Raw genomic sequence first — 27,038 nt, 5'->3', positions numbered from 1 at the left:
CCAGCAGCTCTTAGGAGGCACCTTGGATGAGGCTGTGCATATAAGAAGTTATTGATAATATTCTTTATAAAGTAAATGATAGATAAACAAAAGTTGATATAATTCTGGCAGAGTTTGGTGCCCATGAAAGAAGGTTTACTAAGGACATATGATGAGAACATCTTAGCAAAATGAGATGTGCAGAGGGGCACTCTCCATATTTGCATTCAAGACAACACCATGTAAATTACCACTAATTAATTTAATTTGTTTCTTATTTTAAGATTTTTTTCTGTTCATAATAATATTGTTATATCAAATCATATCCCGGTAAGTTAGAACACTACAATTGGATGTTACCTTAAAAATGATCTAGTCTATCACTGTACCAAAAGTTAGTAGATGTACTAGCATCTTCTAGTACCTAGAAAAATTCTCTACTTTGAGATATAACCAGAGTCTGCCCATCTGTTGAGAACTATGTTCCACAGAGTAAGTCTAATTTTCTATCCACATAGCAACTCTTCAAACATCTGATAAATATTCTGAAAAATAATGTGGCACAAGGTTAAGAAAGTTGCTTCTGGAGTTGAAACTCTGTGTCCTCAGTTGCCAATAATGACAACAAATAATTCATCATATTGTTCTGAGGATTAAGTAATTAATACACATGGTAAGTGCTCAATCAAGAGGGCTATTATGATCCTCTTCTATTCTATAGACAAACCACCCCAGTTTTATCACATTGCATGGTCAATTAAAACCTGAAGGTTTTGGTTTTTGTTTTGTTTTTTTTTCTATTTTTATCAGCTACTATCCATTCAATTCCACTCATCACAATTTTTTTCTAATTATATGCAGGAATTTATCTTCATTCTTAATAAATGTCAGCCCATCATCCTAAATAACACATTTTTAAAACTTGATTCTTTCATCCATTGAATTATTAATCTTCCTTTCTTTACTAGCTTTGTGTCATCTGCCAATTTAGTAAGCAAGTACCTAGACTTCTGCCAGGTAATTGATGAAGTGTTGAATTGGACAGAACCAAAAATAAAGCCTATGGAAAGTTTCTAAAGACCTCACTGCAAGCAAGTTAATGATAATCAACTAATCTTTCCCTTTTGGATTTAATCAGCTCCCATTTCATTTAATTACTATATTTAGCCTCCACACTTCTCCATCATTCCCTGAATGACATCACAGGACACACTGTCCTATTTATTTTTTCTAGAATGGGATATGGTTTTGTTTATGACAGTCCCTTTAGCCATCAGAATAGCATTTATCAAGAAAGGAAATGAAGTTCATTTACATGATTTGGTTCTAATGACCCTATACTAACATATAGTGACTAATTAGAGGGGTTCTTTGACCCTATGCCTGGCTTTGGGTAAGTCATCATCTTTCTAAGGTTGTTTCTTCTTATTTAAAAAAGGAAAGACTGTACTTCACTCTTCTCAGAGATGATTAGAAGATAAAATTAAACAAGGCATTTGAACATTTTAATGTCAGAGATTATTTTAACTATAAAATTAAGTCATATATTATAGTGGCCCATTTGGTTAAAAGCAAAATCAGTTTATTTGTGTCAACCAACCAGACCAATTTTTTGACAGAGCTGACCATAATGAAACCAACACTGTTACTATGTGCTTAGGTTTCCCACATGCCTCCTCGTTCCCTTTAGCACATAGGATATTTTAAACCTTGAAGGATTCATGTCAGCTGAGCATGTGTGTATATGAGAGTGTGTGAATGTTAGTGCATGATTGGAAAAGATAATCAGCTATCACAGCCTCCCAGTCTCCAACTGCATTAAGTCATTTTTAGCACCATGATGGAGAATGGTGTGAATGCGGTAAATTCAAAAGATTTCTCAAAACTTGACTGTGCAGACAGATAGCTGTTAGAGTGACATTTTCAGTACAAGTGAGAAAACTGATCCTTCTGGGATCTCTAACTCTGAGTGCTTTAAAGGAGAAGATACAAGACTAAACCCATCCTCCTACACTAATCATTTCAGGAATAGTTTATCTAAAAGTAGCAATGCTAATATAAAGGAGTGAAGAAGTCAGTCAAACTGCTTATTTCAACTATATCCCATTAGCAACCAGATCCATTTTCTCATACAGGAGTTTGAGCTTACCTTTTGACAAAAATAACAAAATAGCATTCAGTGAAAAATGACATCTTTGTTATGGACGTGCAGGTGATTGAAAGATCCAAAGCAAAATGTCTAAAAGAAAAGGATAATTGGACAGAATCAAGAGGTCAAGGTACACATCTTTTTGTCCCTGCTAGGTCTTCTTCCTCAGAATTCAGGAAAGGAACAAAGAATTTGGCTGTTTAATTCACATCAAGATCTTTTTTTTTTTAAATATATGATCTTTCAAAATCCTCATTTAAATATCTGTGATTATTGAGGCCACTGACAATCATGTCAGCATAAATCACCTAGTTGCTCTTGAAACAGGAGTTTGCAATTGCAGTAAACTTGAAGGAAGAAAATTGTATGCATCTGGAAAGGTGTTCACCTGGGTTTCACAGGCCCATGCTTATTTTTCAAGAGATGTGTTTCTTCAAGTTCAGATCAAAGCCTTAGGTCCAACTTCACATGGGTTTTGAGATGACACATTTTGAAACCCAGAGGGGAAAAGAAGTGGCCTGCTACCCCATAATCTGTCGTTAGTCAGCTATGCTCTACTGTCTGTCAAATGGTTTCATGCCAGTTTCTGTGGCTAACTAGGCAGACTCCCAACAGCTCCCATAGGCCAACCCTGCTTAGGGTCCTCAGTCAGAATTAGGTGTAGAGTCCTTCTTGTACAGAGAGGTTATATATTTCAGAAACAATTTATTCTACACCCTCAACCTTTGGCTTCACAGAATCCCTTGGCACTGCCCAGAGGCCTCAGGGTTCTTAACCATATCAGGGTAGAGCCCAAACTAACCCTTTCAGGGTTGGGGCCCATGAAATCAATACCAGCTAAAATCACACACCTCACCAAATTTGCCTGACCAAATATAGCAGGCTAATTTTTAAGTTGATAATTTTGTATGGGCTGCAAATGATGTTATAAATATCCAAATGGCCCTTGGCAGAAGAAAAGTTCCCCACAGTAGACAATGGAAAGCAACTGGCCATTGTTATTGGCTCCCAGGAGATAGAAAGGGCGCAACTATGAGTCAGATAAAAACGAGTTTAAACTCAGCTCAGCTCTTAAAGAGGCGTGAGATCTTGAGCACATTATTTAACTTTTCTGAGCCTCAGTATATCCTTTTCTAAAATGGTGTCACTAATAACTTCTAAGAATTCTATGAGAACAGAGGAAATAACTATAGCCTGGCCTGTGTAGCCATTGAGTGTCGACCCATGCACCAAGAGGTCACTGGTTGATTCCCGGTCAGGGCACATGCACAGGCTTTGGGTGCGATCCCCAGTGGGGAGTATGCAGGAGGCAGCCAACCGATTTTCTCTCTCTCTCTCTCTCTCTCTCTCTCTCTCTCTCTCCCTCTCACTCCCCCCCCCTTATTCTCACTATTTACCATCAATAAAGAAAACAATTAAAAGAGAAAATAACTATAAGACACCAGATAAATAAAAGCACAAGAAAAAAATGATTTTTATTGTTGTTGTTGCTGTTGTGATTTGAGTGAGACCTTAACATTTTCCAAGTGAGCTAGGATTGTCATGGATATGATATTCTGGTATGACACTTTGATAATCCTGTAGAAAAGAGTGTGTTCCATAAGTGCAGAGCTCAGTCATCCTATTCAGCTTCAATTCCAAGTCTAAATTGGGATGATATGAAATAAAGCAGTGCTCTGAGATTCTTCTTGGCCTCATGGACCCATGTCATTAGTGAAGCTTCCTTTGCATGGCAAACTTCGAAGTCTAGAGAGTTAGAATCACATCCCAGTCCACACTAAGGGTGCCTGGAAGTGAGACTGAAGTTGACACTAGAAGGGTGGGTTGCATTTGGCCTGCCGAGCACAGGAATGGTGTATTTCTGGCAGGGAGTACTAATGCCAAGCTTCCCAAGCTACATCAGAGGAACTAAAAGAAAATCAGTAACCTAAAATATTCAGTAAATATTTTCTGGAGAGATAATATGAGAGGAGAATGCATGAAGTCAGGTTGAGGAGCTAGAAGCAAAATCATGCAGGATCCTTAGCTTACAGAGATTTATTTAATTTGAAGGTATAAGAAATCATAAAGACATTGCACAAGTGACATGGTCTATGTGGGGGTTTTTTTGTTTTGTTTTGGTTTGGTTTGCTTTTTTTAATCCTCATCTGAGGACATTTTTCCATTTTTTGTTCAGATAGAGTGGGAAGGAGAGAGAGAGAGAGAGAAACATCAAAGTGAAAGGGACACATCGAGTGGTTGCCACCCACACAACCCAACCAGGGCCGGGGACAAACTGCAACTGAGGTACCTGCCCTTAGTGGGAACCGAACCCGGATCTCTCTGGACCATAGGCTGACACTTCAACCGCTGAGCCACACTGGCCAGGGTGATCTATGTGGTTTTAAGATCACTGTGGATGTTGCCCTGGCCGGTTTGGCTCAGCGGTTAGAGAGTCGGCCTGCGGTCCGGAGGGACCCGGGTTCGGTTCCCGCTAAGGGCACGTACCTCGGTTGCAGTTTGTCCCCGGCCCTGGTTGGTTGTGCAGGTGGCAACCACTCGATGTGTCCCTTTCACATCGATGTTTCTCTCTCTCTCTCTTCCTCTCTCTCCCTCCCACTCTATCTGAACAAAAAATGGAAAAATGTCCTCGGGTGAGGATGATAAAAGAAAAAAAATAAGATCACTGTGGATGCAATATAATTTGGAAGGATAGAAGAATTATTTAGGAAAAGCAAGAAGGATACAACTGAAGTCATCTGGGAAAATCTAGACAGTAATGAACTAACTAGGAAGTAAGCAGATAGAGAGAAATTAATGGATATAAGCTTGATTTTAAAAGGTAGAATCAATCATCCTTAGTGATGGTTTTGATACATCAGTGGGAAGTAGGGTACAAGAAAAAGGAGAGGTATGAAGAAGGCATCTCAGGTCCTGCCAAGAGCAACTGAGTGGGCAAAGCTTCCATTTTCTAAATGGAGAACACTAGAAGACGAGGAGAGTTAAAAACTTGTCACCCATTCATTTTTTAACACATTAAGTTTGACATACTTGTTTGACATCCATATAGAAATATCTGGAGCTCAGAAAAAAGATCTGGGTCAGATATATAAATATGAGAATCTTTGGCACAAAAATAGCATTTGAACCCATAGAAGTGAATGAAATTACCTAGTGTGAATATTAGGAATAAGGAGAAAAAGGAGCCCAGGACCGAGACCAAAAAGTCTCAGTATTAGAGGTGAGACAGAGGAGAAATGCCTGCCAAAGAAAGAAAATTAGCAGCCGGGTGTAGGGGGGGATTTAATCTACTCACGTGTGTGTGTGTGTGTGTGTGTGTGTGTGTATTCACATACATACCTATGGATGGATGGATAGATAGACAGATAGAGAGAGAGATAGATATCACTGAAGATAAAAGAGAGGGCTATTTTTAGCAGAAATTGGTTGTGTTAAATGTACTGTGAGATCGAGTAGAATGAAAAATGAAAAGTATTTCTAGATTTACAAACATTATGATCACTAATAACTTTAGTAAGAGTCACGTCAGTAGTGAGGGGGGAATGAAAACTAGATTGGAGTAGGGCAAAGAAATATGTGGTAAGAGAGGAAATAAAGGTATTGCATTTAAGTACCTCTTTTGAACTACGTGGCACTGAAGATTTAAGTAAAGATTTCAATAAAATGATGGCTGGATGGGAATGTAAAAGGATTTGCCAGATTTAGCAAATAAAGATACAGGAGACCCAGTTACATTGAATTTGAGCTACACAGTAAACACTTTTTTAGTATAAGTATGTCCAATCAAATATTGTGGGCATACTATAAACAAAAAAATTATTTGTGCAATATCCCGGGCATGCTTATCCTATAAAATAATTTATTGTTGCTCTGAAATCCAGATTTAACTGTGAGTGCTGTATTATAGCTGAGAAACTTAGATGTGGGCTCAGGATACTTTCTTATTTGAGAACTCGAGCATATTTAACTGGTGAAAATATCTGGAGAAGTTAACAGTGCAAGTAAAAGAGGCGAGAAGGACTTATCAAAGGAGGGATACTTCTTCCCCGCACTGAAGCGGAGGGAGGAGAGGCGGCTGCCGGTGCAAGCAGATGTGTCGTCCTGGTTTTGGAACGATGCCGGAGCCTTCCTTTCAAGCCTCCCAAATTTTTTTCTAAAGCAGCAAGTCAATCATGAGAGCAAAAGTGCATTAGGATGAGGATAAATAGCAAGAAGAGGGGAATATGGATTCAGCAAAGCTGATTTAGAAGAGAAGTGTTAAGACTGCTGGTGATACCAGACAAAGTGGGGGGTCCTTTTCCCTACTGGGATAGCTCAACAAAAATAACTTTCTGAGACTCGCATGAGAGAATGAGGGATTTTATTTGCGTGGAATTACATCCCTGGGTTTCCAAAGTCTCATTTCTCTTAGCCCAGTCATAGAAGACATGTAGCTGGGGTTTCAGTAAAAAGCTAGAAGCAAAAGCAGTGCACAGAGTTTCCTTTCCATGTTGGAGCTGGGTCCAGTCCAGCACCAGGCTAGTTGCTGTCCATCAGTCCATTGTGTGGCGGTCTGCATGGCCGTGGGCTGGATGGGTGAATGGCAGAGAGCGCACCCCAAGCAACAAGAGTTCCAAGGGTTCTGAAAACACAAGAGCAAAATGGGACAAATTCCTCTTTTCAGGGGATTAAATATCCCAAATTTTCACACGCTTGCAGTGGCCACGTGCATTCTGGCCAACCATCTCTGTCCCCAAGTGTGATTAACAGCAAGCCCCTTTGCTAGTCCCCCTAACTTTACTGGGTACGCATCTGTCTGCCCTTTGCTGGATCCCTGGGGAGTGTGAAGTTGTAGTTTCCTGGTGTAGCTGCCTAAATGACATGCCTAGAATATATGGCCTTCCCTTTGCTCCTTTCCTGTTATTAATGACTAGGTTAATTACAATGGTATCGTTGGCAGTGTTGAAGGCCCAGTTAATATTGGTGATCACGAAGAGTGATACCAAATTACCTGAAGCATGATTTGGCCCAGTGACATTAAGGTGATCAAGGCAGGTATGAAGCTGCCTGTTGGATTTTTCAGTGGTCTAAAGACTATAAGACACAGGAATAAAGACACTAACTCTCTTCTTGAATTAAAGGAATTTGAGGTAAATCTTTTAGGCTATATTTTTCCAAATATGCATAAATATGAGAAAAGTTTTTCTTTTCTCAAATCCTGAAGTTAACGAGTCTATACTATTAGCTAACTAGAGCTGCAAATAAAAGAACAGACTAACAAGCAAATACTGGGCAAAATCATTTTCTGCTATATCCAGAATATGATTTAAATGAAATATTCTACTATTTTAAGTAGCTCCACTTGGAGATTGACTTATTAATTCAGTCCACAAATACATACTGGGTTCCTACTATGTGTAAGTACTGAATTAATAATACCAAGTCTGATATTTAATTAACAAGAAGAACCTTATAGAAATAGTTGACACTCAAATTAATATCAGATATATTCATTTGACTAATGCTATTACAATTACAGTTCGTGGCTAATGACATTATCGGGCTATTATCACAAAGCATTACCTCTCTTCTAAAACTCATTTCCATGATAATTCATTGAAATCATCCTGAGAACACACTATCTTGATGGGTTTTTACCTCCCAGTGCTCTTCACGAGAAGAAACTCGCAGCCTAAGAAAGCTTGTTATGCCAAATATCACCCATGCCTCTCTTTGTGCAGTTCAGGTGAACAATGCAAAGTAGTTTCTCTACAATTTTGAAAGGCAGTGTCCCTTTCTGGAAACAGCAACTTGACTTCAGTTTAACCCACAATTCCATGCAGACAATGTTATGAGAGCACAGTTCTGCACTCCTGCAGACTTGGGACCCCATCTCAGCTCCCCCATTTTATTCAACGCATTTCTTCTATCTCCTTTACAGGACTTGCAAAATATAGCTCAGCCTCTCTGTGCCTCTGCTTCCTCGTCCGTAAAATAAGGTGATAATCTGAGTCCTTATTAGATAAATATTAAAAAAATGATAGAAAAGTCAAAGTAGAATATAGTTGTTAGGTATTATTTCCTTCAGGTATCATGAAAATTAATGTGTTTTAAAAATTAACTCAGGTAGGAGAGCTATGAATCTCAAATGAAGCATTTAAATCAGGTTACTGAACGGAGGAAGGAAAGAAATTAACATTTATTAAGTGTCAGTTACATGCAGACCTTGCTATATGCATTTCACAAAGATATTATTTCATTAAATCTTTACAGCAATTCTTTGGTGGTGGATATTTGTAGCCCCATCATATATAAAAGGAAAATGAGCTCAGAAAGTTATATAAGTTTCCTAAATCACATTGCAATGGTGAATTCCTGATACCAAAGCTCTTTTTACTGCTCAGGGTTTATTTCCCGTGGCACACAAGCACATCCACCCTGGAGAATGACTGTTACATCTTTTTAATTGCATACTTCCCTGCTCCCAAGCAAAAGGCATAGATGTGTCTAAAATAACGTAAGGTATAAAATCCATTTCAGTTTTGTCTCAACAATTTTGGATTCTTGATAGATCCCAGCACCACAAAAACAAAAAACTTAAAAAAAAAAAAAAAAAAACTAACAAAGTCTGAAGGAAATAATTGCTTGCTGTGCACAACTATTATTTAAAAGATTCCAAAAGGCACATTTTTAGATTTTTAAATTTCCATTACATTTAAAATAAAACAGTAATTAGTAAAATAGAGGAAATTTTTTTCCTCTAAAACATGAGGGCAGAAATCTGCCTCGAACCAAAAGCAATATGCTATAGCACTGAAAATAACACCATGCACGTATGCTTGAGGTGAGCACACTGAGTGTACTGAAGTGAGTGAATCGTAGGGTTCAAAATCAACTGTTACTGTTATTTAAGGCATTATGATTTCCAAAATAATATCTTAGGATGGTTTCATAAACAGCACAGAACTTGCAAGTTGTAGTGTCGAGATTGTCATCCAGGACTTCAGTTGCTAAAGAAGAGCTGGTTGTGATGAAAAAACTCCCCTTTTTGTTGTTTTATAAGAAATCAGAAATGATTTTCAGAAGTCAAAATTTTCCAAAAGTATGTTTGATAAAATGATAGTGTTATCTGTGGGGAGGGCTCCCTGTCCCCACTGGTTGCTGATGGGAGTAGGCTTCTTGCGATATCATAAGAAAATGAATTTTCTCAGATTCACACAGGAGGATGAGATATTGTAGAAAGCTTTTTTTCTGTGGAATCCAAACCCTGAGTTTCCAAGGTCCCATTTCCCCTTGTCCTGCCTAGAAAGAAGTCCAGCTGTGCCTTCAATAGGACTGGACTTAAAGCCATTGCCCAGAGTTTTCATTCCATGTTAGGGCATAGTACAATTCAGCCTCAGACCAGCTTAGTTTGTGTCCCCATGGTAGTCCATCAGTCCATTGTGTGTGGGGTCCACATGTCATGGGTCATGTGGAGGAACCAGTGAGCCACATGAGCCACAAAAGAGCCAAGAACCCAGAGAGAGAATTCTTTTATATTAGGGGATTATGTATTCCCAAATTTTCACGGATTTACAGTAGCCCCACACCCTCTAGCTAATGATCTCTGTTTCCAGGTTTGATTGACAGGCACCTTCCCTATGTCACCTCAACTTCACTGCACATCCAACTATTCTCCCCTTTGTCCAGTCCCTTCCCCCAGTGATCTGCAGGGAATGGACCAGTGGTTCCCTGGGGAGCATGAAACTGCAGCTTTCTGGTGAAGCTGACCAAATGGCATGCTTCTAATGTCTGGTCTCCCTTTGGTTCCTTTCCTATTATTAATAACTAGCTAATTACAATTGTAACAATTTTTAAATACTTTTTATTTATTTATTTATTTTACTGTAAAGGTAATACATGGTGAAATAAATCCAAACCATGAAGGAGGGGGAAAAGATTTTTAAAAGGCGATGACAATTATTATTTGAGTAAATTTTCTTTCTTTCTTTTTCTTTTTTTTTTTTTGTTAATCCTCACCTGAGAATATTTTTCCATTGAATTTTAGAGAGAGTGGAAGGGAGGGAGGAAGTGAAAAAGAGAGAAATCAATGTGAGAGAGACACATTGACCAGATGCCTTCTGCACAACCCCGACTGGGACCAGGGATGAACATGCAACCCCCATAGGTGCCCTTGATCATAACTGAGCCCACAGCCCTTGACCCTTCGGTCCGAGGGCCAACGATCTAACTGCTGAGCCAAAATGTCCAGGGCTTGAGTAAATTGTCTTACGATTTTTTTCTATTTGTTTGCATGTGTGTGTAGGTATTAAATTTATATATGTTACATTTTACACAAAATTAAGGTCTGAACAAACCTTGCTGAATGTTTAATAAACAAATTTGTATCAAGTACCCATCTTTTTTCTTTCTTTAAATAATTTTATGAGCATATTTCCATGCCATTCGAATTTCTTCTCCCATAAAAAAGGAAGCTCAGTTTTTGAACTTCTTAAATGTTTTTATTGACTTGAGAAAGGGAGAGAGAAAGAAACATCAATATGAAAGAGAAGCGTCAATCACTTGCCTCCCATACACACCCTGACTGGGGATGGAACCTGCAACCTAGGTATGTGCCCTAACTGAAAATCAAACCCAGAATCTTTTGGTGTATAGGATGATGCTCCAACCAACTGAGCCATAGACCAGGAATATCTTTCTTATTCCTTTCAGCTACCTCTTGATTTTAATTTTGTATCATCCTCTTTTTAATTATTATAATTTGGTGATTAAAATTATATATTAGATATTACTAATCATACTTCTCCTATGGTTTATTCTTCATTAATAAAAATAATATTTTCTATTGTTTATATTTCCAGATAAATTTTAGAATCATTTTGTCAGTTTTCCCCAAATCCTATTTTCAATAAGTAAAACTTATTAATTTTAGGAAAAAATTAAGCTTTTATAATAGTTAGCATTTTATCTACATTATAACATAACTTTTTTTATTTATTCAGTGTTTAAAAATTCAGTTTAATAAGATTTTCTTTTCTTCATATGTATCCTGAACATTTTTTTGTCAGAGTTATTGTAGAAATTTTATGCTCATTTTCTTTTTGTTGTTATAAATTGAATCTTATTACAACTCATTGAGATAATCACTATTATATAAGAAGATTATAAATGTTTGTCTTTGTCTTGCATTGAATTTTTAAACTTTTTTGGTAAATTTATGAGAATATTTTAGTTGATCTTTTAGGTTTATAACAAAATTATCTAGTCTTAAATATAAATTTGTTCTTCCACTTATTTATTCATTCATTAATTAATTCTTATATGAGCCCTGACCAGTGAAAGAACCCACAACCTTGGTGCATCGGGACAACGCTCTACCCAACGGAGCTACCCAGCCAGAGCTTAAATATTTTTTTTATCCATATTTCAAATATTAACTCCTGTGTTTTGTGTCTTTATCAGGGTATAGAACTTCTAGGACAATGTTAATACCGGAAGATAATCACATTTTATGCTCATGATATTAGTATGAATCCTTCTTATATTTCTATTAAGCACATTTGTAGATTTATATAAAGATAATTTTAAAGAATATTCTTTAGCTTAAGAAAATTTCTATTTCTTGTTTTCTGAGATGTAAACAAATCAGGTTAAATTTTATTGAATGCTTTTTAAACACTCTTGAGATCATCTTTTGATTTTCTTACTGTTCCTGACATTATATAGTATATTTAATTAATAGATTTTTCAATATTAAATCACCTTACTTACAAGGAATAAATAATACTTGATAGCATCAATACTTGATGATCTTCTTGCTACACTCCGGAAAAATCTAAAGGAAAGATTCATTTCTTCCATGAAAATTGAAATGTGCATTCAGGACCTAATGTCTGTTTTGAAGATAATTCTTTCTAACTTTTCCCCATCATTTATTTCTTGCCATTAAGATTTTTTATTTCTTCTTGGTTCAATTTTGACAATTAATGTTTTCCTAGGTAATTATACCATTTCTATAAGACTTTTCACACTAATATAAAATACACATACCTGAACATTGTTATCTTCTCTGATTCTTTTGTTATGTATTTTGATCAGATTTGTCAAGGGTTTTTGCTGTTACATATTTTTTTCTGTAATGAATCAGCTCATAGAACTATTAAATCTAATATACTTAAATATATTGATTTTCTGCTCTCATCTTATTTCCTTTCATTTTACTTCCATTAGACTTGTTTTCTTTTTTTATTTTATGTTTAGTGTTTAGTTCATTTATTTTCAATCTGTTAAAAAACAAAACTCAAGTAAGTGAATTTGAAGATCTAATTGACTTTATTCAGTGATTTATGAATCAGGCAGCATCCCATCTAGTAGACACAGGAGCTCTGAGAAGCTGTTCAAAATGTAAGACTTTCAGAGGCAGAAATGGGTGGGACAATAACGTTTTTAGCAAAAGAAAAAAAAAAAGGATTGTGTCCAGCTGGTGTAGCTCAGTTGTTGAGCATCTACCCATGTACCCAAGAGGTCTCTGGTTTGATTTCCGGTTAGGACATATGCCCAGATTGTGGGCCAGATCCCCAGTGGGGGGCATGCAGGAGGCAGCCAATAGATGTTCTCTCTCATGGATGTTTCTCTCTCTCTCTCCCTCTCCCTCCATCTCTAAAAATCAATAAAGAAAAACAATAAAAAAGAAAAAAAGATTGTTCAGACAAAGTCATCTTCCTTTGGGGGAAGAGCATGAGACTATCAAGCAGATTACCTAGTGCTGGTCAGGAATTTGCAATTGATTGGTTAAAGGTCAACTTCCTAGGAGAGTTTTAAACCACAGTTAAATCTCTGTTTGCTGCCCTGGGGCAAGTGACTACATTTCAGGTATCTTGGGAGTGTGTGTGTGTGTGGGTGTGTGTGTGTGTTTAAAAATTCTTACTTTAAAATTACAAACATATGTACCTTTAAATGTACCTCTGAGTAGAATTTATAGCTGTACCCCTAAATTTGTAAACGCAATTTCATTTTCTTTATTTTCTCAATATTTTGTAATTGTGGGTTTTATTTCCTCTTTGACCAACTACAGTTGCTCCTTGAACATCACAGGTGTGAACTGCACTGGTCCACTTATATATGATTCTTTTTCAATAAACCCAGTTGGCCCTTCCTATTTGTTGGTTTTGCATCAGCAGATTCTACTGAGGATTGAAAACAGTGTTTTCAACCCTGCATTAGGGATCTAAGTGTTACCAGAGGAAAACGTGCCTCAATGACATCATTTTTCTTATGAATTCAACTTTGCCTAAAATTAGTATTTTCTGCTATTTTACTTTTGTCTTTGTCTTATCTGTTCCTCATTCTATTGTTATTATTGTCACTATTATTATATTTATACCTTTGTCATGTTTGTGTTAGATATGGTTTTGGTATATAACAGTTATATAGAATAATCACTTTTTCTTCCTCATAGTGGCCTTTTTAAAAAAATTATTATTATTCATCCTCAAAGGAAGAGATTTACTGAGAGGGAGTATTTACCAACTGAGAATGTGTGTGGGTTCCCTTAACCCTGGTCACTTTCCATGTTTTTGCTAAAGCCTTCTGTTCAAGTGCTCCCATTAAAACCCAAGGTACTGCGCAACAACAGCTTCTAACATTCTGTCTGGAACTCATATGGGGGGTGCCCTGGGGAATGAAGTGAACAAACCAGGTCTTTGAGGAGCAGGCTTTGTGGTTGCAAAGCGACGAGGTGACCCCCTGTTTCTGGTAGGGAAGTGAAGCTGTTGGGTTGAGGACAGGGTAGAGTCCCGCTGGCCTGGCTAATCGGGGAACTAGTGGGGACGGGCCGGTGGGGGCTCCCCTGGGTGGGAAGCTTATCTGGGGACAGCAGGGAAACAAGTGCTGAGGATTCTGGTGCCCTGCGAGGTTCAACAACATAAAGGTAGCACATAAAATTTGGGGCCTCACAATACAGGCGTAACGTGGGACAGGAATAAAATACATTGTTCTTTCATATTAGCAACACTGTGCTGTGTATAGTATCACAGCTTATTTAAGTCACCATGTGTGCCACAGTCCATCTTCAAAAGCCTTCAATGTAGTGTAAAAGACTAAGATTTTCACAACAGGTTGAACGTCAATCCTGCGGTTTAGGTGGAAATGTTGTCATAAGTATTTTAGAGGGTATTTAGGGCAAGCTACTTCAAAGTCTGTTGTCCAGATGTTTTTAAATGGTTGAGAAGATGTTAAGAAAAGCTCTAAAAGTGGTCATTCCATTAACACCATGGAGGCTCCAGAGGTGTCGTTGTTATAACAGTAAGAAAATAGGGGTTTGACTAAGAGATGCTTCACCTTACCTCTCTGTGCCTTCACCCTTTAATCTGTAAAACACAAGAACTAGTCTAAATAATCTATAGTCCTTTCATTTCTAAAATGATCATGAAAATTTAAGATAAAAAGAAAGATTTTATTTAATATCTATAAAGTCTAATACTCCAGAATAATTACCTGTTCCCATGTCTCCCTTATTAATCTATGAGTTCCTTTTCTTGAGCAAATTAGAAAGCCCATTTCCTGGTACACAAAAATTTCTTAAATGGTTTTATTTTTTTCATTATAAAAAGTATTTCATTGCTTTTTTATTGAATTTAATAGGGTGGCATTAGTTAATAAAATTATATAAGTTTTGGGTATACAATTCTATAAAACATCACCTGTACATTGTATTGTGTTTACTACCCTAAGATGAGTCTCCTTCCATCACCATGTATCACCCCTTTGCCCTCTTCTACCTTCCCCTACCCACCCTTCCCTCTGGTAATCACCCTACTGTACTGTTGTCTGTGTCCTTGAGACTTTCTTTTCTTTGCTTAATCCCTTCACCCTTCTTTCCCAACTCCCAACTCCCTCCCCTCTGACCACTGTCTGTCTGTCTTCTCTATTCATGAGTCTGTTTCCACTTTGCTAGTTTATTTTGCTCTTTAGATTTTACATATAAGGGAAATTATATGGTACTTGTCTTTCTCTAACTGGCTTATTTTACTTAGCATAATACTCTCCAGGTCCATTCATGCTGTCAAAAAAAGTAAGATCCTACCCCCACCACCCCTTTTATGGCTGAGTAATGTTCCATTGTGTAAATGTACCACAACTTTTTTATCCATTCATCTACTGATGGGCACTTGGGCTGCTTCCAAATGTTGGCTATTGTAAATAGTGCTGCAGTGAACATAGGGGTGCTTATATTCTTTTGAATTTGTTTGAGGGTTTCTTTAAAATGAACAAATAACTCTAGCTAAACAAGAACTATTTGGGGGACTTCTGAACAAGTTCAAATATTTTGTGTGTTGCATTATCTCAATGATCTACACTTATTAGTAACTAGCTGGTAATACCATTAAAGTGTTTAACTAGGGTTCACTGTGAGCGTTAACAATTGTCACTTACTATTCCTCAGACTCTTCTCATGTTGTTCATCTTCCCATCTACCCAACCTAAGATTTGGAGAAGTTTAGTTAGTTTCATTCTAGACCTAAAGTGTTCCCTTTATCTCCTTTTGCAAGGATACTACTGATTTCAATCAGCTACTAGAAATGTCAGATGAAAAATGGCACAAATGTGAATTATGACAATAAAAGTTTATAAGCTACTAAAATAAAATTATAGTACCTAAGAGCTGAGTCAACTGACAATGTTAAATGGAACATTTTACAACCAGTCCTGGGATAATGATAAAAAAAGGGGGGAAAAAAAGAAAGAAGCAGCACACAGAACAGGAAGAAATATCTGACAGGAAATGGGCCCAAGATCAAACTCAGGCTACATGATTTTGGATGAGCTACTTTAAGTCAGGGCTGGGAGGAGGTAATCTAATGTTTATGGAGTGCCTTCTCTGTGTCCAATTGTTGACATCAATTATCTCTTTTACTTCTCACAACAGCTCAGTGAGAGCGCTATTGTTGTCATTTTAGGGAAGAGAAATTGAGGCTAAAGTGGTCAAGTTGGGCAAATGCCCAACAACAAAACTGTTAAATAATAGAGACAATGTTTGACACCAAAAATCTCTCTGATTCTAAAGCCCATGGTCTTTCTATAGCTTTTTGTACCCCGTGTTATCTGTTTGTATAGATAGATGATCTCTATATAAATAATGCAAATTTTAGGTTTTATAAAGAATCTGTCTTTCCAACTTCATGCTCCTCACTATCAATTTAGGTGATGGTTCTGTTTACCATGACGCAGAACGTTAAATTGTGGCTAAGTAAGGCAAAAATTTAGGGCTAGCATGAAGACCAGCAATAGCTGAACTCTAAAAATGATATTTAAGGAGAAATATAAGAGTGTTATCTGGAGTTTAAATAGGTGATATGGCAATCTTTCATTTTATTTTTAAATAACCCAACTCAGAGAATATTTTGTAACTCATAAATTTCCACTGCTTTTCTCTAACCTTTATAATAAGACATCCTTCTGTCACCCCACATGCCCATAATACCAAGTCACAGTTCTTCTCATCTGTGCCCACTACAGTATCGGTAATGACAGACACAAGCACACTGGCATGCCCTCAGGGGATCTGGTGCTGTCTTCCATAATCTAGTAGATGCTGTAATTGCACAATTTCTTAGAAATATTATGTTTTACTTTTAAAGATCTTACAGAATTTCATTCTTTTCTCTCATCTGATTTTGTTATAATATAAAGGTAGTCTTTTCAATTACTTACTATGGACCAAAATTCATGCTCCAAGAAGAATTAATGTCATGTTAATTCTGAGGCATCACATGTTCTTTGCCAGCTCCTCTTACTTTAGCCAGAGAAGCACAGTGATGAAATGATATAATCGTATGACATGCAAAGAGCTGATGTGAAATGAAGAGGGCAGAAATATGATTGGGATATTAATTCAAGAGAAATAAGAAAATAGGACTGTTTGAATAGGCTTAGCAGGATGAATTAGTTCTTTCTGAAAATACGTGTGATGTTATCTCAACTTACCTTGACTCCCTCATTTAAGTACAATCAAATGCTCAGTTTCTACACACACACACACACACACACACACACACACACAGAGGGCTCAAACTATTCAACCCAGTCAGACATAGAGGGAAACATTCAGTGAAACTGCTCCTAAATATCAGATGAAGGCATCATGTCAATATAGCAATAAAACCATAAATTTCTATTGTAATGGAACACAAATTAATAAAATGGGAAAGTAGAACTTACAAAATAGCTTTAAACTCAATACCACATTTCATTTATAGGTCCAAGACTATAATGGACAAAAGCTAATTTTCATGGTTGATCCATAATAATAGTCATTGAGAAGTTAAATGACAGAGGAGAAACAGCTTTAAATGGGAAGTGGCACAATTAATCACAACTGTCATAGTTATGCACTGGCTGACTATCAACCTTGAACAGAGCATTTAATTCAAATCCCATTTAAAAGTATGCACTGTCAAGAGAGAGGCCAAGAACCATTTTCTAGTTCAGGAAGCAACCCACAATCCATGTGCCAAAGATGGCACTAGAAATCAAGTCTATTGGCACATAGATTGATTGCTCTGATCCTATACCCTCTTCACAACACATTGTAGGAGCTGCTCCCTTAAATAAATAAATAAATAAATAACATGCCAAAAACCTTGGCATCTGACTTTTCTAAGATGATCGATTTCTATTCTCATAGTGAATAACATTATTTGGAAATATTCTGCCCTTGCAGAACTCCAAATGAATTGAAGTTCTCTCTGTGAAGAGAGATTTTGCCTTTTTAACACCCTTTTAAACATTCTAAAATGCTATATACCTGTAATATATTAGTTAATACTAAGATTCCATTGCTGTTTTAAAAGCATTACATAAATGTAACTGTTGCATATATAATATAATGCATTATATTTTATATACTGTATTAAATAACATTGAAAAATTCACTGAGGACAAATTGAACATGTGTAGAGAGAGCGATGATATACAGATATAGCTATAGATATAGATAGATGATATAGATATAGCTAGAGATGGAGATAGAGAGATAGAGATAGAGACAGAGATAGAGATAGAGATAGAGATAGAGATAGAGATAGAGATAGAGATAGAGATAGAGATAGAGATTTGGATATGGAATGAGAGAGTTATAGATCCAAAGCAAAAGTCAAAATTTAGTAACAAAATAAAAACAATTACCTGAATCCTAAATAGTTTTATATATACTTATTTAATAGTTTTATATATACCAGTTTGACATCAGAAGGAAGTATTTAGAAGTATTCAACTGAAGGAATTACTCACCAGTTCAAGAAAATATCTTCCTGTCAACCAGATGGCAAGTAATTTGACCAATATTATAGTAAGGTAACACTAGATTTATCTAAGTTGTCGAAATAATGTCATATTTCGCATCTATAGATATTATCTCATTAACCTTACAATTAGCATATGCAACAGAATACCTGGTCATGGTAAATATTTTTCATTTATTTAATTTATATTTACTAAACAATCCCTATGTGCCAGCCCCTGTTCTACATACTAGAAATGAATAAGATAAACATGGTTTCTGCAAATTAATACGATAATCAGGGTTCCTTTTACAGCCCAGTTCTTCTGACACCTATATTGTGTTATGCAAATTAACTTTTTCTGACCTTGGGTGTTTTACTTGTCATTTTACTGTTATTTACAGAATTAAATAAATTTTGACAATGAGTTTCAGATTAGCTTTTTTGCTTTGTAGATATTATTGAAGCGAATAAAGCTCTATGAATCGTGGAATGATAAAATATTCACAGAAACTTACAACTCTGCTGTTGAATAACAATTACACTTATTTCAAACAGGCAATTGGTTTCCAAACACATTAAACAAAGGCAATTTAGAAAGCTTCTTCTTCTTCTTGGCATCATTAATGTTGTTGAACGTCCTGGGATTCTGGAGCATTTCACAAAGGTAAGTATACATGTGGTAAGATGAACAATTTCTGAGTTCATGAAATACTGATCTGGGAACCATCACTGAGCCAACAGGAATCCTGTATGCCATGACTGGAAAAATTAGCATATTAGAGAAATTTAATAGATTATTCAGAGCCAGAAATTTCCATTCAGACTTCACTTTTTTTCCATTGATCCTTCTAATAAAGATAGTGCTTTAGTTGATTCTAAAAGATGTTCTAAAGCAAACTTTTTTCTCCGTTACGTAGTACCACTTTCGAATTAGAAATAACCAGATTGGTAATAAAAACGAATGAATCATTATCATTAAAAGCAAATATCATTAAATAAATAGCTAGAAATCTAATGATGCTTAAGATTTCGATTTTATTCAGGCCTTTAAATCAGCAGTGATCATTTCAAGGTCAATAACAAACTGGGCAAAATCATTTAGCCAGTCACCTGAGACCATTCAGGGGCTTAATGTGTTTCATCTACCATTCCTCCATTGCCAGTCACACCTCTCTTGCTCTCTCCCTCCCTCCCTCCCACCCCTCACCCTCTCTGACGTATTCTTGGATGGCTGTGTGCTTTTGAGCAAACTGCCTAACCACTCTGAGCCTTTGTTTTCACACACATAAAAATAAAGACAATAATACCAATATCGTGTGGGCTTTAGGAAGATAAATTATGATAAAGGATCAAGCATAATATCCGCCACATAGTGGGAACAAAGCAGATCTTCATTTTCCTTACTTCCCTCTATTCACGTATCCATTTAATCTTGTTGATCCCATCCATTGCCACTTCTCCCTTGCCTAAGTCATTCTTTTACTCACCTAATAAATTTCTTTTGGAACACCAGTCATGTGATAAGGGCTGTAGGCAATTCAAAGGATACAAAATCAGTAAGTCAATAATGCTGAATGCCACCTATTCTCATGGAGCTTACGGTCCAGCATAAGAGAGAGGCAGGATTCATGACAAACTCATACAGAGGGCGTAGCATAGAGCTGTACACTTGAAACTTATATAATTTTATTAACCAGTGTCACCCCAATAAATCTAATAAAAATAAAATAGGCAAGAATCAAATGAAAAAGACATCTTAATGGCTACGTAGCTTTTATAATTTCTTACCTTCCAAAGTGTATAAGTTATCAAATTGAACCTCCACGATGTATAATTTCCCTAAAATGCTTATCTCATTCTGAGATTGAAAACACAATGAGAAACTCGAAGTCTTGCAGAAGGACCCAGCACGAGTGTCCTCAGCGTTGTAGTAAAACTGTCAGGAACAACACTGCAGCGGAAGGAAGGCCCCTCCCCCACCCATCTCTCCAAGCCTAGAGCCGGTGCCCATCTGCCAGTTCTCACACGCCTGTACTGTTTCTCCAGTTTTACTTGCTCTTCCACTGTAAGATTTGACTCTTGCCTTTTCTGAAGTAGTTTAGAGGCATCCCAGTTGAATTCGGTCCTACAACTTAGCAGTACTAACTTCAGCATGCTTTTAACCTTGCTAGGCCTCGGTGTTTTTATCTGTAAAATGGAAGCAATATGAATAGCAATTGTGCCATAACGTTGTGAGGATAAGGGAGCACTCAGAAAGTTAGCAATATTGATAATAATGGCCTCATACTTTGCCTTTTCCTTCTTTTAATTCTTTTTCTAGACTCATGCTGAAGTGTGGCCAAGATGACCATGATTATGAGCTGAGTTCAGATAGAACTAGCACTAGAATCAGAAACGATTAGCTCAGGGATTCATTCATTCATTCATTCGTTCAACCAACATAATAAGCATTGTTCCAGGAACTAGAAATATAGAACTGGGAAAAGCAAAGCACCCATCTGCATGAAGCTAACATGTAGTGCTCAAATTAAAATATGTAAGTGTGATTCTTTCTCTGTGGTTGTTAAACAAATGAGTTACTATAAAGAAGTGAGAGATGGTGGAGTGGGATGCAGAGGAAGCAAGAATAAAAATATTCAAAGCACCAAAGATCAGATGAACCAAAGATGAGAAGGCACTAAATGATTATATAGGGTTTATTTAGAAATGAATCTGATTCTTACTAAATCATCCTCATCTCCTGTATACTCCCTTTGCTCTTTCTCTGCATACTTTTTAAGGGAAGGAGAAAAAGGGAGGATGGAATAAGCAGGAAGGGAAAAAAATTAATTTTCCACGTGTTGAGCACACACAAATAACCTCGTTTAATCTCGACCACCTCCCTGTTACACTGTACTTAAAAAACTAAAGTAAGAGCTCTAGCCAGTTTTCTCAGTGGTTAGAGCACCAGCCCGCGGACCAAAGAGTCCCGGGTTCAATTCCAGTCATGGGCACGTACCTCGGTTTTGGTTTGTCTCAGGCCATGGTCAGGGTCGTGTGGGAAGCAACGAGTTGATGTGTCCCTCTCACATCAATGTTTCTCTCTCTCTCCATCCCTCCTTTCCTCTCTATCTGAAGATACATTTTAAAAAATCCTCTTGTGAGGATCAAAAAAAAAAAAACCAAAGTAAGAGCCCTGGCTGAGTAGTTTAGTTGGTTAGAGCACTGTCTCAATATGCCAAGGTTGCAGGTTGGATCTCTGGTCAGGGCACATACAAGAGTCAACCAATGAAAGCATAACTAAGTGGAACAACAAATAGATGTTTCTCTCTCTCTCTCTCACACACACACACACACACACACACACACACAACCCCTTAACTCTGGTAGGGAGGAAATCAGTTCCTTTAGTTAAAGTAACTATAACCACCATAATCTGTTAATCAGCCACTCCACAGGAAACGCATGGATGTCACATATCAGAAGGAGGGAGAGTCTGGAAAATTTGCCTACAGAGATTCAGTAGCTAGAACCAACTATTAGAGCAAAGGCAAACATTGCCTTGGGTATCTATTGCCCTTTGGGATAAAATGGGCCAACTCACAGGAGTTAGGCAAGAAACTATGGAATTACGGAATTCAAGGTGCGAAAATCAGTGACCTCAGGGAGGAGTACGTAATTCTAATTTATTTCTATACTGATTGTTATTGTCAAACACTGACGAACAAGCATGCAAAGAAACAGGAGAAGACACGGGTGCTTTAGGGACAGTATTATTGAAACATATTTATGAGTCAGGTAGTGTTTGATCACAGTACACATCCAATCACGACCAATTATTACCAAACCCATTGGTGTTCAAGCCAGATAACAAGGGCACATTTATCAAGAACGGGACAGTCCCAAACTATCCTTGTCCCCAAGTGGATTAATTATGACACAGTATCCTCATCAATATGCAGGTGTCATTAGCTCTGTGTTAGCACCAGAGTGCACCCCCCCCCCAAGTTTATATTAGTGTGATGCAATCTTGGCGTTAAGTCCTAAAACCATCCTAATCTTGTCAGGGTCACTGAGCTATCACCTGCAAACAGTTAAGAATTATCCCTGAATGTCAGGCCAAACATACCTTTTATTTCTACAACAACAACAAAGTGTCCCCTGACTTTGTCTGTATAGAGTCTTCAATCAAATCTGAAGGAGGGCCATAATGACATGTCATATCTGAGACTCTCCAGGCTGAGGGTAAAATAAGTAGGTAGAAAACAAATGTCTTTTTCTTGCTGAAAAGTATTAGATAAACATCTCCATGGTACTTAACATAAGTATGTATTTCTCATCGGATGCTAATATTTAAAGGTAATACAGACGTTTCCAGGGGAGGTGGCAAAAGGGTGTTTGTTTTAGAACAACCTCACTCTCCCTCCAGTGTTATAAAACACATCTTATCAGGTTGATATCTCTCACTGCACTTATTTTGTCAAAGATACCAGTAATCTGTGCATAACCTATAACAATAACTGAAAGCAACGTAAGTCAGACGCAAATCGCCAGTTATTTATTTTTTTCATTAATTTATTTTTGTTACAGGTGTTTCTCTTTTTTCCTCCCACTGACACCCTTCTTTCTGCTCCCACCCCCTTCAGAGTACTGTTGTCTGTGTCCATTGGTTGTGCATATAAGTTCTTTGGTTTATCTCTTCCCTCCCCTCCCCTCCTCTGAGGTTAAATAACCAGTAATTTATGCATACTCTTCTCCTACAGTTGTTTTTGGCAATATATTGATAAGGAAAAGAAGGTGAAATCCGCTATGGAAACCTTTACACATTAAAAATAGATGTTTGTTTCCAGAAAATTAAATGTTCTTGATAAAATTGAACTTAGAGGCCACATTCATTTGTTCCTTCGCTGAGTGTCAATTGGCCATCTGCTGTGGACCAGGCAGTGGTCGGGGCACCAGGAGTGAGAGGTGAACAGAGCAGTCTGAAATTCCTCTCCTCCTGAAGCTTGCTCGAAAGTGTTTAAGAAAATAGCTTGTCTTTGGAGGGAAAGGGCCAGGATTCCAAGCAGCGAGAGTTCTGATTCCAAACCCAGGCTCCGCCAACTACTGTCACATGAACCCTGAGCAAGTATCTCACCCCTCAGAACTTCAGTTTCCCAACCTGTGAAAGGGGTGAGCCCATCTCTCCAGGGCTGTGGTGAGCACTCAGTAAGTCAGGGTGAGTGTTGTATACCACACTCCTGTGGCACTTAGCACTTAGAAGACAGACACCTAGGAAAACTAGGTTTTTCTTGGGTCAAGGTAGAGGGTGCACATTCTAGGAATATACTCATGGATTTCTTCTTCGACAGTGATGTTTTCCACACAGTCTCAGCACCAAATTTACAAATCCCAATGCATCTGATAAACTTAGCATGAGTCCCGGCTGCACGAGATCTGCAAAGTTGACAGGGTTTCAGACTTCGCTTTCTCGCTGCAAGTTGGGGAAGAGCGCCATCTAAAGGTCCTCACGAGACACCTTCACATGCACTGAGACTCCTTTTGTCGTTTCATGAAAGCCTGTTTTGGTGAGAAGTGCTCTTAAATAATCATCACTATTGTGCCAGTATCTATAGGCCCGTAATAAAAGGTAGACAAGCACAGGAGGAAAGCAAGTGATTTATCAAGTCATCTACATCTGGTCCTAAAAAAAAGCTTTCTTTCTTTCTTTTTTAGATATTGTAATCTAAATCATTTTAATGCCCGGAACATCAGTGGAAGTAATCTAGAAGAAACACTTCTCCTCCGTGAAAAGTCTCTGAAATTTTATGGCAGTACGCAGGAATTTTCTTCAAGTATTGATCTTTGGGAGACAGCCCTATGAAACTATATTTGACTTCACCTGTCTTATGAGCAAAGTATTCATTGTTTTCTTCAGCTGAACACTGTATGCATTTTAGTTTGAGCTGACATGTATAAGAGTAGCTTTATGAATGTTATTTGTGTACTATATTTACAAAGACTAATTGTGACTCCAATAAACTATTATGCTTTTGCATTTATATGCTATGCATTAGAATTGATAAAGTAACTTCAAAGTCTAGGTGATTGCAACAACAAAATGACAGTTTCCTATACATCACAATATTTTACAATTTTTACAATGGTTCAGCATTAAAAGCAATAGATATGGTATTTTTTGGAGTTTTAATGTGCCATTAGAATCAAAATAAAAGTATGTTATATTCTTCCTTTTAGTATATTTATTATATGCCAGGCATTGTGATCATATACTATCTATGTCTGAACATGAGTAAATCTACATATGATTTTACTATATTTGGTCTTGATAGTACACTATCAAGACATGAACTAAGGAAATTTTCTCAGAATTGAAAAGCATTGTTACTAAAATAGAGGACCTTAACAAAGAGCAAATACCCACATACTGAAGAAGTTGTAAAATCAATGTAAATGATGGAATTACTGACATCAAAGGAAAGAAAAAAATTAAGTGCCCTGGCTGGTTTAGTTCAGCAGTTAGTGTCAGCCCATGGACCAGAGGGTCTCGGTTTGATTTCCAGTCAAAGGCGGGTACCTTTGCGGTTCAATCCCTGGCCCTAGTCAGGGTCATGTGAGAGGCAACCAATCGATGTGCCTCTCTTACACCGATGTTTCTCTCTCTGTCTCTCTCTCTATCTCTCTCTCTCTATCTTTGTCTCTCTCTCTCTCTCTCTCTCTCTCTCCCCCTCCCTCCCTTCCACTCTATCCAAAAAAAAAAAAAAAATCAATGGACAAATATCCTCGGGTGAGGATTAACATAAAAGAAAAAAATTAAGGAAGGTTAAATGAGTGCTGAGAGGACGACAAGTGGTCAAACCAAATAGAGATGCTTAAGGGGTCCCCTAGCCCAAATGACATCTTTGAGTCACCCTTGCTACCAATTCAAACAATTCAGAAAATTGCCTTCCAAAAGAGATTTTTCCTGTATAAGCAAAAAAAAAAAAAAAGTGGAAACTCATTTTCTAAAAAAAGTAAATAAAACTAATGTCCCATATCTTTGTAGCAGTGCACATCGAAGTTTGACTGAGGACCACCTGCTTCAGGTGAACTTTCTGGCCCCTACCACAGACGGTCTCAACCCAAATCTTTCTGCAGGAATCAGGAGCTTGAACAAACACACCCAAATTATCCGTAAGTTCCCTGAAGTTTGAGCACCACTTCTTTCCAAGACAGTTCATGTTGGATAGGATGGGTGGGTTTATCAGCTGATTGCAAATGATGCTGCAATGAAGCACCCTCCCTTGTGCATACCAAAATTATTTTAAATCTGCAGAATAAAAGATTTATTCATCTTGATTAGATATGATGTGAATTTTTAATTGCAAAAGAGCAGCTGTAAAGCACCAGGTGTTTCTCTTACTCAAACTCTATTTGATTGCCCTGGCCAGTTTGGCTCAGTGGTTGGTCCATGGATGGGGGAGTCACGGGTTTGATTCTGGTCAAGGGCATGTACCTGGGTTGTGATTTAGTCCCCAGCCTCGGTTGGGGTCATGTGGGAGGCAGCCAGTTGATTTGTCTCTCTTGCACTGATGTTTCTCTCTCTCTCTCTCTCTCTGCCCCACCCACTCTATCTGAGGATAAATGGAAAAATGTTCTCGGGTGAGGATTAAAACATAAATTAAAAACAAAAAACAAAAAACCTATATTTTGTTTGTTGGCTTGTTTTGAGGACAAGTGAAAAACAAAACAAAACTAGCTCATGTAGACATAAATTCTTGCCCTGTAACTTCTTTGAATCCTTTTTGTAGTATTTTTTCTCTGACAAAACAGTGAGCCCAACTCCTGATATGCCTCAGATGCTTTCTTTGTTACAAAAGGTTAAATGCCAACTTTGCAATTTGAGTTTAATGAACACCCAAAAGATCAAGAAAACTTTAAACACCTCACCTCACTTCAAGTGACAAGCTCTAAGTCTCTCTCACCATTAGAAAAAGGGTCTGTCTTATTTTGCTGTTTTTATTTCCCCCAAGATGTGCCTTCCTCTCTTAATTTCTACATCATAATAGAAAAAGGTGCTCATTATGCTTTCACTCGTCCTTAGGGATGAAAAGAGATCTACAGAATTATAAAGTGGACCAAAAGCAAACACCAAAAGAGCTTAGAATCCTCACGTTGGGGTTGACACTCGTGATTAGCTAAATTGCAGTAACTACACATGCTTCCATTCGGAACGGGATGCATTCACACAGCAGTTTCTTCTCTAGTGCCTAGCAACATTATCATTGAGCACCTGGAATAGTTTAGGCATTAAGTGTAATTGGTTTTGCTTTACATAAATCTGTAGCTTTGTAAATAAGCGGAGCATTTCAGCTTCTATATAACACCAATTAACTTAAAGGGATGCGTTGTTTGCAGAAGCCTGCTGGGTCTGTACTGTATTTCCCCGGTAATATGCTCAGTGGCAGGCAAAGTTCTGCGTCCCTGCAGTGTTCCATTTACTCCCAGTCACTTGGTGCCAAGGGTCTGTACGTAGCCACTCATTTGCTCTATTTTTCAGTTGTGAAAGATTGGGAAAATGAAGCCTTCCCTAATAAGCACCTTCTGTGTTCTATTTCTGTCCATGATCCAGACCCGAAAGGCAAGGTCTTTGGGAACATTTCTGTGACCTGTGGAGCACAGGTCTCTGA

General features: G+C 37.5%; 1 protein-coding gene across 1 annotated transcript in view; it reads left to right on the top strand.

Moving 5' to 3' along the window:
• SLC15A5 (solute carrier family 15 member 5) overlaps positions 1-24,232 on the top strand; it is a 79,144-nt gene extending 54,912 nt beyond the window's left edge. The window contains exons 8-9 of the mRNA XM_036250723.1: positions 18,946-19,054; positions 24,085-24,232. Of these exons, the coding sequence (XP_036106616.1) occupies positions 18,946-19,054; positions 24,085-24,232 (257 nt within the window). The remainder of the gene's footprint in view (positions 1-18,945; positions 19,055-24,084) is intronic.
• The last annotated feature ends 2,806 nt before the right edge of the window (positions 24,233-27,038 follow it).

Source organism: Molossus molossus, unplaced genomic scaffold (assembly GCF_014108415.1).
Source record: "Molossus molossus isolate mMolMol1 unplaced genomic scaffold, mMolMol1.p scaffold_m16_p_10, whole genome shotgun sequence".
Taxonomy (NCBI): Eukaryota; Metazoa; Chordata; class Mammalia; order Chiroptera; family Molossidae; genus Molossus; species Molossus molossus.
This window is presented reverse-complemented; position numbering and strand designations above follow the sequence as displayed.